At 33.5% G+C, this 17,560-nt stretch overlaps 1 protein-coding gene across 1 annotated transcript in view; it reads right to left on the bottom strand.

Moving 5' to 3' along the window:
• Positions 1-17,560, bottom strand: part of LOC143235039 (neural cell adhesion molecule 1-like) — a 162,580-nt gene that overhangs the window by 106,804 nt on the left and 38,216 nt on the right. The window contains exon 2 of the mRNA XM_076472783.1: positions 1,870-2,202. Coding sequence (XP_076328898.1) covers positions 1,870-2,202 — 333 coding nt within the window. The remainder of the gene's footprint in view (positions 1-1,869; positions 2,203-17,560) is intronic.

Below are 17,560 nucleotides of genomic sequence, written 5' to 3'. Positions count from 1 at the left end.
TATGCAAATAGGCCTGGCATGGTTAGGATGTTTGACTCGTAGTTTGAACATGGCAGATTCGAATCCCTGTCACACCAAACATGCTCGTATTATCAGCCATAGGAGCATTATAATGTGACGGTAAATCCCATTATTCGTTGGTAAAAGAGTAACCCAAGAGTTGGCGATGGATGGTGATGACTAGTCGCCCTCCCTCTAGTTTTACACTGCTAAATTAGGGTCGGCTAGCGGACATAGTCCTCGTGTTGTTTTGCGTGAAATCCAAAACAAACAATTATGTGCAAATCAGTATTGTTGTAGAAACGCATGCGTGTGAGTGTGGATTTTTAAAATTTTGGCACAAAACTTGGTATGTTCTTGTGTGACTGTTTGTTTCGTTATATACTTGTTTAAAGTTAAGCACAATACCACACAATGGGCTATCTGTGCTTTGTCCACCACGGGTATCGAAACCCAGTTTCTATCGGTGTGGGCATTGCGTGACTGAATAATGAGATTCGATCGTCACTAAGAAACCACAAAGTCAGTTTCAAATTTCTAAGTGCATTTTTCTGTTAACAGGATGTGAACCATGAACCCTCAGATTTACTATACCGGCACGATAACTATCAGGGCATTCTCGGGTCGATTATGTTGGGAGTTGTTATATGAAACACTTTGTTCAATGTAAATGTCGTAATAGTAGAAAATATATATTTTATATTCTTCAGAACGATAAAAAAATTTTTCATAAATGTTTCTCACAGCTTAATCAATGCTGTATAAAGCTTGTTAATTTTAACCATAAACTGTCCAAGTTTGACGGTACAATAATCTTTTGCTTTATTGAAATAGGGTTATCTACCAGAACACAACATAGCTGATAAACACATTTTAACTCTGAGAGAGAATTACACGTAGACTGTTTTACGCTTTGGAATACCCATAGCAATTTTATGAGAAAAAATCATCTCCACATGACTAGTTATGAATGATATTTTAATGCTATTAAGAAAATGTTAAACGCGTTCATATTTCCTTTTCATTCTTGGTTTTTAACTGAACAGCATATTACTAACATTACCACAAAAGTATCTTCATTTTAAAACCCATTCTCCAAACTTTGTAAGCATGCTATCAGTACGTATATTGTAAAAATCATTACCAATATGTATATTTCGGTAAAATCTTTAAAAACGACACAGCACACAGAGGTTATAAATATATAATTTTGTCATATCGTAGAATATGAAGCAAAAAGGAGAAATATCTCTAGAACTCTGCGTTATTACGAGTTTCTTATTAACAAATTATCGACACCTTTTTATGGTTAAATCTCAGTTTATTATGTTTCGAATAATGACACTTAAATTTTCCACTGCAAAAACAACAGTTTTATTTTGTAGTTAGTAAATCTACTTCACATAAACTAATATATTCGTAGTTTTATACATGAATACATTATTATACGTTTTTACATTATGCTGCATACCTTATTAGTAATAATGTTAACTTTTTTACAGAGATTTAATTCGTTTCCTTATGGACATCAAAATATAAGTGCATTAGTGTAGAATACAAAACAACCTAACGTATTAGTGTAGAATACAAAACAACCTAACGTATTAGTGTAAAATACGAAACAACCTAGTGTTTAAGTGTATTAAATGCAAAACCACCTGGTGTACCAGACAACTGAGTAAGTGATCTTTGTTATAAAGCGAAATAATCCACTAACAAATTCTTTAATTTGAATGTTAATGTATTTTAATAATCATACAGTATTACTATTTATATTAATTACCCTCATTAACAAATGCTTTTTTTCAAACTTAAAAATATTCTGTTTGAAAAGTATTTGTGAGAAAGTTAATAATACCGACAACTTACCAATTACGTCCAGCCAGAAACAAATATTTTCTGTACGATCATGTTTGTAATCCACACGACATCTGTACTGTCCACTGTCTTCCTGTCTGATATCTTGAATTCGAAGGACGGAGGGAACTTCATCAACATCAAAGTAGGCCCTATCACCGAGAATGTCACTTGGGAAATGTTTTGGGTGATTGTTAAGTCCATTTCTGGCATCAAGTGTATAAATGGGTGTCGAAGAATTACGTCGATACCACAAAACCAGAGATATTCCGTCATCAGACAGTCTAGTGAAATTACAAGGAACTTCGGCTACGTCGCCTAGAAGAGCTTCATAAGAGGGCAGACCTAGTTGCGGAGAGAGGTTAACATATTTTAGTTTTACGTTAAAAATTAATATAACGAAAACGACAAAATTAATGGAAAAACGTCTCATTCTAGTCTGAACTATTTATAAGCTGATTACTACTGAGATAAATAAGTACCCTAACGTACTCCTTCAGTCGAACATAATTGTTAAACAGTGAGAAGGTAAAGTAGTTAAATCCTTACACCTGAATACTGATTATTAATGGATTTTGTTTGTTAATGAAGATAGCTTCTTTGTTTTTTCTCCTAATTACACTATGTTCTGTGTCAACGATATTTTCTTTAGTCCTAGAGACGTTATATTGTGATATTCAATCTCACTATTCTAAATAGTATTTGAAGTAATGGCTTTTTTGTTTGTTTGTTTGTTTGTTTTTGAATTTCGCGCAAACCTACTCGAGAGCTATCTGCGCTAGCCGTCCTTAATTTAGCAGTGTAAGACTGGAGGGAAGGCAGCTAGTCATCACCACCCACCGCCAACTCTTGGGCTACTCTTTTACCAACGAATAGTGGGATTGACCGTCACATTATAACGCATCCACGGCTGAAAGGGCGAGCATGTTTGGTGCGATCGGGATTCGAACCCGCGACCCTCAGGTTACGAGTCGAACGCCTTAACCCACCTAGCCATGTTGGGCTTGAAGTGATAGCAGTAGCAGGTGTTGACTAGCTGTCTTCCCTTTAGTTATTAAATTAGGAAAGCATTATTTTTATCATCCGACAAAACAACAAGTAAAGAGGAAGAGTCTTCTAAGTGGTCTTTTAATCTCGTCGGCAGGTTTATTTAATGTAAGAATTATCACGACCTTTACGTTTAATTTGATACAAAAATCTTGATCAATAAACTTGCGTGATACAACTTGAGTTGGTTTTCTTGCTAGTAGGATATACATTTTTTTATCTGAGTCAATGTTGAATTTTTTAATTTGTTGGATGGCGTGTGAATGTTTAGGGATATATTGGAAAATAACAAGATGGTTTTCTTAAATCGTTGGTTGTATCTTCAGGTATGTGATTCAACATTTAGAGGTGATGTGTTTTACATTTCTTATGTCATATTTTTTGTTTGCGAATCACGTTGTGTTTTTACATATTTTTCTTTACTGAAAAGCTAGTATGTTTAGCTCTGTCTGTATACGTTTGTTTGTTTGTTTTGAATTTCACGAAAAGCTACACGAGAGCTGTCGGCGCTAGCTCTCCCTAATTTAGCAGTGTAAGACTAGAGGGAAGGCAGCTAGTCACCACCACTTAGCGCTTACTCTTGGGCTACTCTTTATCAAAGAATAGTGCGATTAACCCTATGATTATAACGCTCGCACGGCTGAAAGAGCAAGCAGGCTTGGTATGAAAGGGAATCATACCCACGACCTACATACTACGAGTGAAACACCCTTAACCACCCGGCTCTGCCGGACCTAGCTGTGTTTTTATATATTTGTTTGAATATGAGTAAGGTAACAATTTCAGTTAATACACTTACTGAAATACGTTTTTCTACAGAAGACAATGGTATGACATTCCCTTTCTCTTTCCAGACCAAAACATTTTCCATAAACTTCATGTTAACTGTAAACATGAATGTTGGTTTTATTTTAGCACGAAGCTACACAATGAGCTTATCTGTGCTATACTTTCCACGAGTATCAAAACATTGCTTTTAGCTATGTGATCTCTCTGACTTGCTGCTAAGTCACTCACTACGGGGAGGAGTACATGATGTTAAAGTGTTTGTTTACATTCACTACAGAAGAAGTTCATCTGTATGATCAACTGCAGTAAAAGCTATGAAAATTACATCTATGTAACAGATTAAAAAACTGGACAGAAAAGTGAATTGGACATGACAATTTCTTCCTTTCTGTCATCATGAATAAATAAATAAAGTAACACAGCTTAAATACGATTTCTCATGCTTAGATTATTGGTTTGAACATAATGACTTTCTGAGACAGAAAATTTCTATGAGAAAAGGAAGAGTGAAAATAATTTTCGTGGAAACATTTAACAAAGATTTGAAGTCATTTTATAAACGTTTTAAAACAGAGTATTACTTCATGAATAGGCACCTTTGGTGAATATTTAGAGTGTGCGCGAAATTCAAAAACAAACTAACCAACCTTAACATGCTTTCAACAAAATAATGTCTTGACCATTTTAAAGAGATTTAAAGACTTTTAATTCTTCTGGTTTTAAATAGAACATCAAAACAGGGGACCGATAAAAGCCCTTAATGACGTCCATGGATACACTATTGAATAGTGTTAAGGTAGAATGGTAGTTTGGAAAGTAAGGGAAATCACTTTCGGAAACTTGATGCGTTTGGTAAACCAAAAAGATTTTTTGAAGAATCAGTGTTACTATTGAACTACTGTCTTGATTTTTAAGATTCAACATTACGTTTCGGGTTCTCTTCTTCAGTCCCGTTTTTATTCCTCTTGTGGGATTTTGCTTGACTAATAGCTTTATTTTTCTATGTTAACAGCATTTTTATCAATTATTATGACGGTGCTTTGGTGATATTCTTGGCTTAAAGTTGGACATTAGATTACTTAAATAAGTGATCGTACCGTTACATCAATAGAAATAAATTAAAAAACTAAGTTTAGAACATAAATACTTGTTTTATCCGTAAATAGAAATTAAATATAACTTTATTATATTAAAAAATGAACTTCTAATACAATAAAGTTTTAAGAATGTTTTAATTTCCATTTTAATTCGGAATATACATCTCATAAACAAAAACCAAAAAAATATGTAAAATATTTACAGCACATCAACGATTTTTAGAGTTATCTTAAATTTTTAGATATATTAATTTAACACTATCAACCGAGCGTTTTCGAAAGGTGGACTTTTCTTCTTTAGGGGTAAAATCCAATCCTCTATTGCAAAGAAAACAGCTATTCCAGGAAATCTCGTAGCTGAAAAACAGAAACAATAATAGTTGGAAACTATCAAAGTCCGAAGATGTTCGTGAATGCAAACTGCAAAATGTTGGTGAGTGCACTACTAAAAATATGTAGCTTTTGTTTCATGAATCATGTCTAGCATGGTGTACTGGATAATTTCACGTAACACTGCAAGAACAAAATAACAGTGTTGTATGGTTGTAACGAATGATTGGTTGGTTTGAATTTCGTGCAAAGCTATTCAAGGGCTATCTGCGCTAGCCGTCCCTAATTTAACAGTGTAAGACTAGAGGAAAGGCAGCTAGTCATCACTACCCACCGCCAACTTTTGAACTACTCTTTTACCAGTGAATAGTGAACTTGATCGTAACATTATAACGCCCCCACGGCTGAATGGGCGAGCATGTTTCGTGTGACGGGATTCGAACCCGCGACCCTCAGATTACGAAGGAAATCATGTTTCTAATGAAAAAATTACATTATCTCAGTGTACACATTAAAAAAAGCTCTTTTAGTCACTATTTTTAATGACGTATTTTTACTTCTTAAGATAAAATTTGGAACAGTACGTAAATGAAATAGAGTCAGAATACACAAACGATACCGGTACAACTTTTACATTTACCCTTATCACACCTTTTATTAAAGGAATGATAAATGCAAACTAAAAAGTACACGCGTTAAATATAGTTTTATTTTTGAGTATACCTTTCACATGGTCGTTGTTTCACAATAAACTATAATACCTTCAAGAAAAGTGTTTTTTCCGAAAACTTTCTTGTCAAAACAAGTTTTACAAAGAATTAAAGTAGTGTTTGCTCATTTACTGGGCAAACGTAGATACAATTTACCTTGTAGGTTAGTTGTGGACAATGAATTGGAGAATTTTAAATACAGTGTTTTGTGGGTAATGGTACTTAGTTGTCGTAACTGGATTTTTCTTAAATTTTGAAAACAGTCTAAGTTCCAAACTGTTAGATTATAATTCCTTTATCTCCCACAACAAACTGGATGTACTAACATTAACTAACGGGCGTTTCTGTGTCAGTTCGGTTTCTACAAGTGAGCTGTTCTGGTAGTTAAACTATAGTTTGTCTCCTACCAGCAGGTAACACTGCGACGCATTGATAACATAAATAACATATTAGAAAAAATAATCAAATCTGAATCCAGTATACTTTTACAAGTTGAGAAGAGAAATGTACATATTGCTGTTGCTTGTTTGTTGGTAAGTTACGCAATAGGGCACATGTGTCCTACCCACCAATATTTTGCGTTATATGCCCTCAGACTTCCAGCTGAGGCTTGGCATGGCTAGATAGTTAGGACGATCGACTCGTAATCTGGAGGTCTCGGGTTCAAATCCCCATCACACCAAATATGCACGCCCTTTCAGCCGTGAGGGCGTTATGATTCCGCGGTCAATCCCACTATTCATTGGTAAAAAGTAGCCCAAGAGTTGGCAGTGGGTGGTGGTGACTAGCTGCTTTTCCTCTAGTCTTAAAATGAAAAATTAGGGACGGCTAGCGCAGATAGCCCTTGTGTAGCTTCGCGCGAAATTCAAGAAGAAACCATTTTTTACGTATAGAGGTTTTGAAATTACATTTCATCTGCATAAATTATTTTAATTTATCAATAAATTAAAGTCTCAAACTAAGATAGGAAATTCATAGTAGGCTCTTATTTTTTGCAAACCTGTTAATATTCGAGTTTTATTTGAATATATTGGAGTTCTTGTTTGTTTGTTTGTTTCTGGATTTCACGCAAATCTATACGAGGGCTATCTCCGCTAGCCGTCCTTAATTTAGCAGTGTAAGACTAGAGAGAAGGCAGCTAGTCATTACCACCCACCACCAACTCTTGGGCTATTCTTTCACCAACGATTAGTGGAATTGGTCGTAAATTATAACAGTCCAACGACTGAAAGGGCGAGCATGTTTGGTGTGACGGAGATCCTCATATTACTAGTCGAGCGCCTTAACCACATGGCTATGTTGGACCTTTGGGATTATTACTTATACGTAGTTGAACGACACGTGCTTACTTCCGATAGCTAATGTACCAGTTAAACTCAGTTAGAAATCGATGTGAAAAATACGCTTCTGATACGAGGGCTGTTCAAAAAATACGCGGACTGTTTTAATTGCGCGGCTCCAGTTGGTTCCAGGGGAATTCGCTTGGTGTCGCTAGGTTTGCACAAATCAGCTGATTACGACGCCATTTCCCGATTGCAGATATCTTCATTTGTGTATTAGCTACGCGGTTTTAAGTGAAGTGCGATTTTTTCGTTTGGCGGATTTCAGAATGAATGACCTAAAGAAGCAACGACTTGCTGTGAAATTTTGTGTTAAACTTGGACAATCTGCGACTGAAACTTTTGCTATGCTTAACACGGCTTACGGTGATGTTGCTAGGAAGCGTACGGCATGTTTCAAGTGGCATGAACGTTTTAAGGATGGTCGACAGTCCATTGAAGATTATGAGCGTCCTGGACGTCCTTCCACGTCAACTGACGACCTACACGTCGACAAAATCAACACCTTGGTGCGGACAAATCGACGTCTGACTGTCAGGAAGCTTGCTAAAGAGTGTGGGATATCAGTTGGATCTTGTTACGAGATTTTGACCGAAAAATTGAAGATGCACCGCGTTGCTGCGAAATTCAGCCCTCAGAACTCATGAGTTTTTGGCCAAACACTCGATCACTGTTCTTCCCCACCCCCCTACTCACCTGACCTTGCTCCTTGCGATTTTGTCTTGTTCCCCAAACTCAAAAGACCCTTGAAAGGAAGAAGATTTGAGACGATTCCCGAGATTAAGGCAAATGCGACGAAGGAGCTGGAGGACATTACAAAAGAAGCGTACCAGGACTGTTTCAACAAGTGGAAACACCGTTGGGATAAGTGTGTGCGTTGGGGAGGTAAGTACTTTGAAGGGGTCCCAGACCTGGAACTTCTAAATAAAGTACATTTTGTTTTATGACGTCAGTCCGCGTATTTTTTGAACAGACCTCGTATTCTTACGCAATTTTTCTTTCTTCAAATGCACAGCAGTAGAAAAATTAAGAATAATAAAATGAGAAAAACTTTATAAAATTTTAAGTTCTTTTTCAAGAATAACTATTTATGCATACAAAATAAAAATATTATATTTTGAAGAGAAACTAGGTTATATCTACGAACCACAAAATGTTGATATATGTACTATTTCATAAGATATATTTATCAAAGCAGTAAAAGTTATGTTTTACGTACCTGCACAATCAAACTAGACTATAAAATGATACTTTAATATGGCTTACGATTAATAAAAGAAATATCGAAAATTTCAACCCTTTATTTTTATCTTTTGAAGGTTTATGACAGCAAAAATATCTTATTTTGTAGTAAGACTAGAAAGCATGTTCGTTTAACATCCAAATATCTCTTTAGCTAGAGAAATTTAATCTATACAAAGGTTTAGAACAACATATTTTACTTGCCAATGTGTGTGTGTGTGTTTTTATAGCAAAGCCACTTGGGGCTATTTCTGCTGAGCCCACGGAGATGAATCGAACCGCTGATTTTAACGCTGCAAATCCGTAGATTTACCGCTGTATCAGCGGGGGGCTACTTGCCAATGCATGTGTTTCACATACAATGCGACAACAATCTGTTTTTAAACAATTTATCTGTTTGATTTGGTTTCAATAATATCAATAACTTGTCTATACATCAAGTGAACTGTTTTTTTTAAACAGTGTGTCAATTTCTGAGGCTCAATAAAATTATTTAAACATATCTGTCTTGGTTGCGTTTATTTGATTTGAAACATCAAACGATTTTTTTTGTGGATTTGTTATGTGAGTGAAACCTGTATTCGTACCACTTACTTGAATTTCTTTTTAGTTAATTTCTAAATCATCAAGTTCGTTATAATTCATTACTGTTTTTATAGTGTGTAAAAAGAGTGTGCTGCCCTCTTAGTCAAGGGAACCCAGACTGACTTCTTCCCCGTAGCAGAGCGTATCTGCTTCTATTGGGTTGGATCATTAATTTCCAGAAGAAACAAATCTGTCAAGTTTTTTACTTTTCTGTGGAAGAAAGATCTGTAGTTAAAGTAGAACAGTCTCAAAATCGCTAATTATGATAAGGTGGTGGGCAACGAACTGAAGTAGCAATTTATTTGCAGATATTTGCATCTGAAGGTAGTATCTAAATCATCTCACTATCATGGTATCTCAAGGATTCTTCCACCCCCAACCCAAGGTAATAAAGGTTTAAGTGTAGTTGCATCTTCCTTGCGTTTAGGATTTTTTAATTTTTGAACATTGGTTAAATTCAATTTCTAACTTTTGTAATTACTGCACTATTCATTTTTTAGGCAAAACATTAGAAAACTTACATGACTGGTAAACTGCTGAGCAGCTTAGCCCTTAAACAACAAATTTTTTGAGAGACACTTGTCCTCTTGGCCAATAAAAATGGTAAAGCTCACTCAACTCGATCAAACATATATAAAGTAAAGTAGGAACTGCAGAAGGTACAAAATATTTGAAAAAAAACACAAAATAATTTGAAATATCGTCAAACTTAAGAAATGTTTCTTAAGTCTACAGGATTTCTAGACATGATATAAACAGCTCTTTATATAACTTTTTAAACGAACTATTGTCTACCTTTAAAGTATAATAGTAATCTAAATTAACAATATCTATAATTATTTCATGACTGGAAGGAATATTTTAACTTTGTATGTAGTTTTGTATTAATCTGATCACGAAACTGAAGTTTAAAGGGATCGCAAAATACGCATATTCAAAGAAAGTAAAGGAATAAGTTTGGTTATTTTAATTAGAAAATGTACTTTCTATTCTATGCATTGGATTTACAGGTGACATATTATCATAAACTACAGAGATACAATAGGAAATCCATTAATCATGTTTGTTTAACGAGAACCGATGCCTCTTCGTTCTAATTTCTAATTATAAACCTTTCCGTGCAACTGAAAAACCTCGAAGTTATGAAACTCTAGGTTTACTAAAGAGGCTGATAAATATTTTCACCCAAAGTCTAATGGAACATTAAATCAATTGCCTTAAAGATATGTGTTTGAAGGTTGTGCTGTTTGATAGTAATTAGTATAGCTTAACTTATCTCTTAAATTTATATTTTCAAAGATTAGTGACATGTCTGTATAATTATACTATTGCATAAGTGATTTATGTTTTCAAATCTCTTTGGGTCTATTTACTACTACTCTATGTATGATCTTATAGTTTTATTGGAACTCGAAAATTATTCGTTTACAAAGATGAAGTCGTGTTCTCGTAAAAAGTAAAAAACAGCACAACAAAAAAATTCTATATCAACCATATGATTTATTTCGGATATCAAAACTAGTTTTAGGTCTAAGGGAAGTAGAGAGATGACAGAAGTTTACTTGTATGATAATTATAATATTTTCAATCCCTGTTACATTAACGTTGAGCTTGGTATGTACAACTATTGACCTCTAATATTTTGTTCCTTAGAAGTCAACTATGTTTTTTTGGTTTTTTTTCCGGTGCGGCATGGTTAGGTGGTTAGGGCGCTCGACTTGTAATCTGAGGAGCACCGGTTCAAATCCATGTCACACCAAACATGCGCGCCCTTACAGCCGTAAGAGCGTTATAATGTGACGGTCAATCCCACTATTCTTTGGGTAAAAGAGTAGTTCAAGAGTTGGCGGTGAGTGGTGATGACTAGCTGCCTTTACTCTAGTCGTACACTGGTAAATTAGGGACGACTAGCACAGATAGCCCTGGTGTAACTAAGCGAGAAATTCAAACAATATATAGAAAATAAAACAATATACAGAATTTATTTTAATAGTTATCATTCAAAAACGATATATCTTTTACATATTTTTGTTTCTTAGTTTACAGAGCAAATGTAATATTAATATTTGATGTTTTTGAAATACCACATCTTCTAATCACACACGACATTTCTTACACTTTTGGCGCTAAAATAAAAAATATAACAACAATACCAGATAATTTTCGCTTCTGTGTTTTTAGTTATTTGGAGATACATGAAGTCTGTCTAATGTGCATGTTAAATTAAAAAAAATACTTACACAAGAAAACTTGTTTTAAAATTTCTATTATGGTGGTAATGTCATTTATAATATGTTGTCATTTTAATTTTATCTGAAAGGACGGCACAAAGCAAACAATACACCAAACATTAATTAGGCCTAATGCAATACAAAACAATACACCAAACATTAATTAGGCGTAATGCAATACAAAACAATACACCTGGAAGAAAACGGTTAAGTTCTTTTCAAGTAGATCTCATCATAGTTAAGGTATAGTTTTTGCTAATAAATATTACTTTACGTTGACATATAATTAAGAGAAGAAAAGAGTAAAGATATGTATATCATTCAACAGCTAATACAAGCTTAGGCCTGAAAGGCGGGTTTTTATTATTATTCTAGCGTTTTCTTCAGTCTTTTAATTAACTTGCAAACAAGGAATGTCTATGAGGTATTTCTGAATTACATTTCTTAGTTTTTAAGTGGCCTCATGTTATTTTCGTGATATAAGAAGACTTCCACAGTTTTAAACTTCATTTCATGGACAGGAGAAAAAGGAAGACTGTTTATTTTACAAATAGGAAAACAGTCGTGCACATAGGGAAAGTAACATTTTATGTTTCTTTATAATTCAGTGTTTTGAAGCATTCTCGAAAAAATTCAATACTTTTAAAGTTTTAACTTAGTTTTGATTTAAATTAGCTACACTTTTATACTTTTCGCTGTTTCAGCCATAGGGGCGTTATAATGTAACGGTCAATCTCACTATTCGTTGGTAAATAGTTTGTTCAACTCAATCTACTTGACTAAATCTTAAAATAACAGTGTTTTTTTCTTTTGTTCCAGTAATGTACCAAGTAAGAAACATGGTGTTAAACTTGTGAAAAATTATGTGTAGTTGCTTCAACCTTTTGTTGGGTAATGTGAGATATCTGTTTCTAATATTAAATGTGGCCCAACACGGTCAGGTGGGTTAAGGCGTTCGACTCGTAATCTGAGGGTCGCAGGTTTGAATCCCCCTCAAACCAAACGTGCTTGTTCTTTCAGTAATAAGGGCGTTATAATGTGACGGTCAATCCCACTATTCGTTGGTAAAAGAGTAGCCCAAGAGTTGGGAGTAAGCGGTGATGACAAGATGCCTTCCCTCTAGTCTTACACTGCTAAATTAGGAACGGTTAGTGCAGATAGCCCTCGTGTAGCGTTGCGGGAAATTAAAAAAAATAAACAAACAAACTTTACTCTTAGCTGTTCTCTCTTTTACAATAATAAAATTAAACTTGATATTTTTCAGAATTAGAGACTAAAATATTTCAAATTTAAAAGAGTAAAAAACGACATTTAAAAATATAAAATCGTTCAGAATAATAAACATAAATAAGTTAAAATTAATGTTAATTTCAATAAACTGAAGTCCAAAATGATAGTCGAATAATAAAGTTTAACCAATGATAAAAATTATAAAAATTTCTCCAGTTAGTAATACTGAAAAACAATCTTTGTAAGGTCATGAAAATCAATTTCGTAAATAAAATAGGTAAGAAAAATGTGTTATATTTGTTGTTTTTGTTTATAAAATTAAAAACATCAATTATTATCACTTTTAACTTTTCAAGCTTTTTTATAAATACTTATTTGTGTAATATAACACTTCCAGCATGGACATTGGTACTTGCTTTTGTAGAATAGAAATTAATGCGGTTAAGAAAATATTATTACGTAGCCTAATTATTCTGTTCTATTTCTCTTGAATTTGTTTTACGATATAATTCTTATCTTGTTTGATGTGGTAGTATAAGCAGCGAATAAACCTCTGAAATAGTGAGAAAAAGACCAGAATTTTCAGTATTATTTATCGTTTCTATTCGCTGTTATTCAGCAAATTGCAGATGGACATAGTAATACACAAAATGCCATATGACACTGTACACAGAGCGGCCAGGTGGTTAAGGCACTCGACTCGTAATTCAAGGGTCGCGAGTTCGAATCCCGGTCGCACTAAACATGCCTGCCCTATCAGCCGTGAGGGCGTTATAATGTGACTGTCATTCCCACTATTCGTTGGTAAAAAAGAGTAGCCCAGAAGAGTTGGCGGTAGGTGGTGACGACAAGTTGCCTTCCTTCTAGTCTTAAACAGAAGATAACCCTTGAGTAGCTTTGTGCGAAATTCAAAAAACAAACAAACTGTACACATAATCACTTAATGGTACTAAATCTTCTAAATTATACTGTTATGCAATCTAGAATAGAGAATTGCACATTTACCACAGATTTACTGAAATACTGGCTACTTGAGATAAAACTTTACGATTAGTTGGAGAAATATACTTCGCGAAACTTATTTGATGAATACGTTTCGGTTAAAAATAAACTCAACATAATATAGACGAACTTTTCAACTGCAGATATATTCCTATATACCACATAAACTCCCAGCATAGAGCTCCTCATAGCTTGGAGTTTATCGGTTAGAAAAACAAAGTTTACAAAATAAAAGTGTTTTTCGTTTCCTTTTTTAAATACATTCCGTTAACACGTTCAGCAAAGAGAAACCGACAACATCTAAGAAATAATGGCGCCACCTGTTAGTGGCATACATGTACTTAGCAGAGAAAAATAAGGATGATCCACAAGCTTTTTAAATAAATAATGTAAAGATGGTGGCTTTTTTTTGATAAAAATAGTAATATTTCTTTTCAGGGGAGGGACTACAGTAACTTGATGATGTATCCAATGTATAATACGGTGACGTAAAGGTTTTTTAGGTTAATATTTTTTTACAAAATTATTTCTGTCTTTTTATAAAAAAGAAATGTTAACAAAATTTTTTTTTTCTTTTAAGAAAGTGAGTTTTTATCCGGTTTGTTTGCATATATCAGGTTTCTAAGACATATAACGCTGTATATGAAACAATGTAAGTAATATGTTTACGATACATTTTTATTATTATTTTGCAGAGGCAACTATTTTCATTTAATATTGAGCCCCACAGTGGCTCAGCAGTACATCTGAAGGCTTAGAACGCTACGAGTAGGGTATCGATACTCTTGGTTTGTACACCATAGATAGTCCATTGTGTAGCACTGTGCTTAGCAATAAACCTTAACTATCTAATGTTGAAAATTACTCATTCTCAGATAAATCGTTACCGTGTATCAGTGCTACTGAAAACATAAAAATCTGATTACGTTCAACTTTTCAATAAAATAATTTAAAAATGCTTTAAATCTCATATAATATGTTTGCTTTGTTTTTTAGTGTTATACGAAGAGTTGCACGATGTGCTAATTGTGATAACTTCACTGAAAGAATCGAACCACATATTTCAGCGTCACCAACTTCTAATTGGATCACTGTCGTCCGTTTATTTGGATAATGTTAAATTTCCTCCTATGAATTTATGAGAAAATAAAACCTCTGATACTATATAATAAAAATTTCTCTTACTTTATCAAACAGGATGCACTTCAAGAATATAACTTGGCAGGGCAAAGAATTCCAGTTATGTAATAGGAAATACAAACTCTGTACAAACACTAAGTCGACCATTTTTATTGACATCCATATAAACATCTGGTAGTCCTAAAGTTTATTGTTCTGAACGTTGTAATTTTGTAGTAGAAATATACTAGAACATTGCAGAAAAACAGTTAAAAATATTTTTACTGGATAGATTATGCCACTTATTTGCTCAAATTTTATTTGTTGAAATGTTCAACACTTTTAGATGTAGTTTTCTATAGTAAATCAGTGTTTTCTTTTACAGTATATTGAAGAAATCCAGTTTCTGTAGTATAGAAATATTATTTTTATTGGAATATTTTCTTTAAATGAAATCTGCTTATTCAAATACTCTGTTTTCTTTTCTCAAAATACAGCATCCTTATAAAATCTTTATAGTATTTAGAGCTGAATAGACTAAATGTTCACTTCTGAGCAAAAGGAAGTTTAAAAGTTGTAATTTGAATATGAAGAAGTATAAAAGTTGTAATGTGAGTATAAGAAAGTATGAAAGTTGTAATGTGAATGTAAGGAGAAATGAAAGTTGTAATGTGAGTATAAGGAAGCATGAAAGTTGTAATGTGAGTATAAGAAAGTATGAAAGTTGTAATGTGAGTATAAGAAAGTATGAAAGTTGTAATGTGAGTATAAGAAAGTATGAAAGTTGTAATGTGAGTATAAGAAAGTATGAAATTTGTAATGTGAGTATAAGAAAGTATGAAAGTTGTAATGTGAGTATAAGAAAGTATGAAAGTTGTAATGTGAGTACAAGAAAGTATGAAAGTTGTAATGTGAATGTAAGGAGAAATGAAAGTTGTAATGTGAGTATAAGGAAGCATGAAAGTTGTAATGTGAGTATAAGAAAGTATGAAATTTGTAATGTGAGTATAAGGAAGCATGAAAGTTGTAATGTGAGTATAAGAAAGTATGAAAGTTGTAATGTGAGTATAAGAAAGTATAGAGTTGTAATGTGAACGTATGGAGAAATGAGTTGTAATGTGAGTATAAGGAAGCATGAAAGTTGTAATGTGAGTATAAGAAAGTATGAAATTTGTAATGTGAGTATAAGGAAGCATGAAAGTTGTAATGTGAGTACAAGAAAGTATGAAAGTTGTAATGTGAGTATAAGAAAGTATGAAAGTTGTAATGTGAGTATAAGAAAGTATAGAAAGTTGTAATGTGAGTATAAGAAAGTATAGAGTTGTAACGTGAGTATAAGGATGAAATGAGTTGTAATGTGAGTATAAGGAAACATGAAAGTTGTAATGTGAGTACAAAAAAGTATAGAAAGTTGTAATGTGAGTATAAGAAAGTATAGAAAGTTGTAATGTGAGTATAAGAAAGTATAGAAAGTTGTAATGTGAACGTATGGAGAAACGAAAGTCATAATGTGAGTATAAGGAAGCATGAAAGTTGTAATGTGAGTATAAGAAAGTATGAAAGTTGTAATGTGAGTATAAGAAAGTATGAAAGTTGTAATGTGAATGTAAGGAGAAATGAAAGTTGTAATGTGAGTATAAGAAAGTATGAAAGTTGTGATGTGAGTATAAGAAAGTATGAAAGTTGTAATGTGAGTATAAGAAAGTATAGAAAGTTGTAATGTGAGAATAAGAAAGTATGAAAGTTGTAATGTGAGTATAAGAAAGTATGAAAGTTGTAATGTGAATGTAAGGAGAAATGAAAGTTGTAATGTGAATGTAAGGAGAAATGAAAGTTGTAATGTGAGTATAAGAAAGTATGAAAGTTGTAATGTGAATGTAAGGAGAAATGAAAGTTGTAATGTGAGTATAAGAAAGTATGAAAGTTGTAATGTGAATGTAAGGAGAAATGAAAGTTGTAATGTGAGTATAAGAAAGTATGAAAGTTGTAATGTGAATGTAAGGAAATATGAAAGTCGTAATATGAGCCTAAGAAAGTTTTTTTCTTGATTATTTAAATTACACAATAGTTGTTGCACATGACTATGCACTCTAATATACAAGCAGAGAAACCTAAGTGTGAGATTTGTTTTCTTTATATTTCAATCTTTGCAATAATATTGCGCACCGTCTTTAGTTGTGAGTTAGTTATAAGAGTTTTATTATTTCATCAGAGTAGCTTATGAAGTGGTAGTGGGTTCTATTGAGTAGTCACCTTCTCTTTAGTCTATCTATTCAAACTCAGAGACAGGGTGACGTATATAACTCTTGAGTAGCTTTGCCCCTAAACAGAGGACTGTATTAGTATCTCATTGAGATAAGACACATTGTATTATAAGAACAAACCTTCTTCACAATATGTATTATCTTAAAACAACGAACACAAAAGTGTTGAAATAATCAAACAATTTTTAAATATTTTCAACATTCCGCATTTCTCAACCCTTGGCGCTAACACATGTATTTGTTTGTTTGAAGTTAAGCATAAAACCATACAATAGACTATCTGCTCTCTGCCAACTGTGGACATCGAAACTTGGTTTCTTGCATTGTAAGTCCGCGTAAATACCGCTGTGCCACTTGGGATCTTTACCCATGTAAAGTTGATTGACTACCGAAAGATGCATGACACTGAGGGGGGATATAAGATACTGACTATAATTCTGTAAAGGGACAATATTTCCCTCAGCCATTTTTCCGTTCCTTTAACTATTGTTTGCATTAAGCGTTATTGTTACGATGTCGTATCTTTGTAAACATTTACTTGAGAGGCACTGTAGATGTATTTCCTAATCATTAACGTAACCAACAGTTTTTCGCACGCGGGTACCCTTTAATCGTTTTTTTAGGGGGGGTTGTGTGTAAAAAGTCTCAAGTTTCCGTTAATATAAGGGCCCGGCATGGCCAAGCGTGTTAAAGCGTTCGGCTCCAGGTCGCACCAAA

The sequence above is a fragment of the Tachypleus tridentatus genome, chromosome 12, assembly GCF_004210375.1.
Source record: "Tachypleus tridentatus isolate NWPU-2018 chromosome 12, ASM421037v1, whole genome shotgun sequence".
NCBI lineage: Eukaryota > Metazoa > Arthropoda > Merostomata > Xiphosura > Limulidae > Tachypleus > Tachypleus tridentatus.
This window is presented reverse-complemented; position numbering and strand designations above follow the sequence as displayed.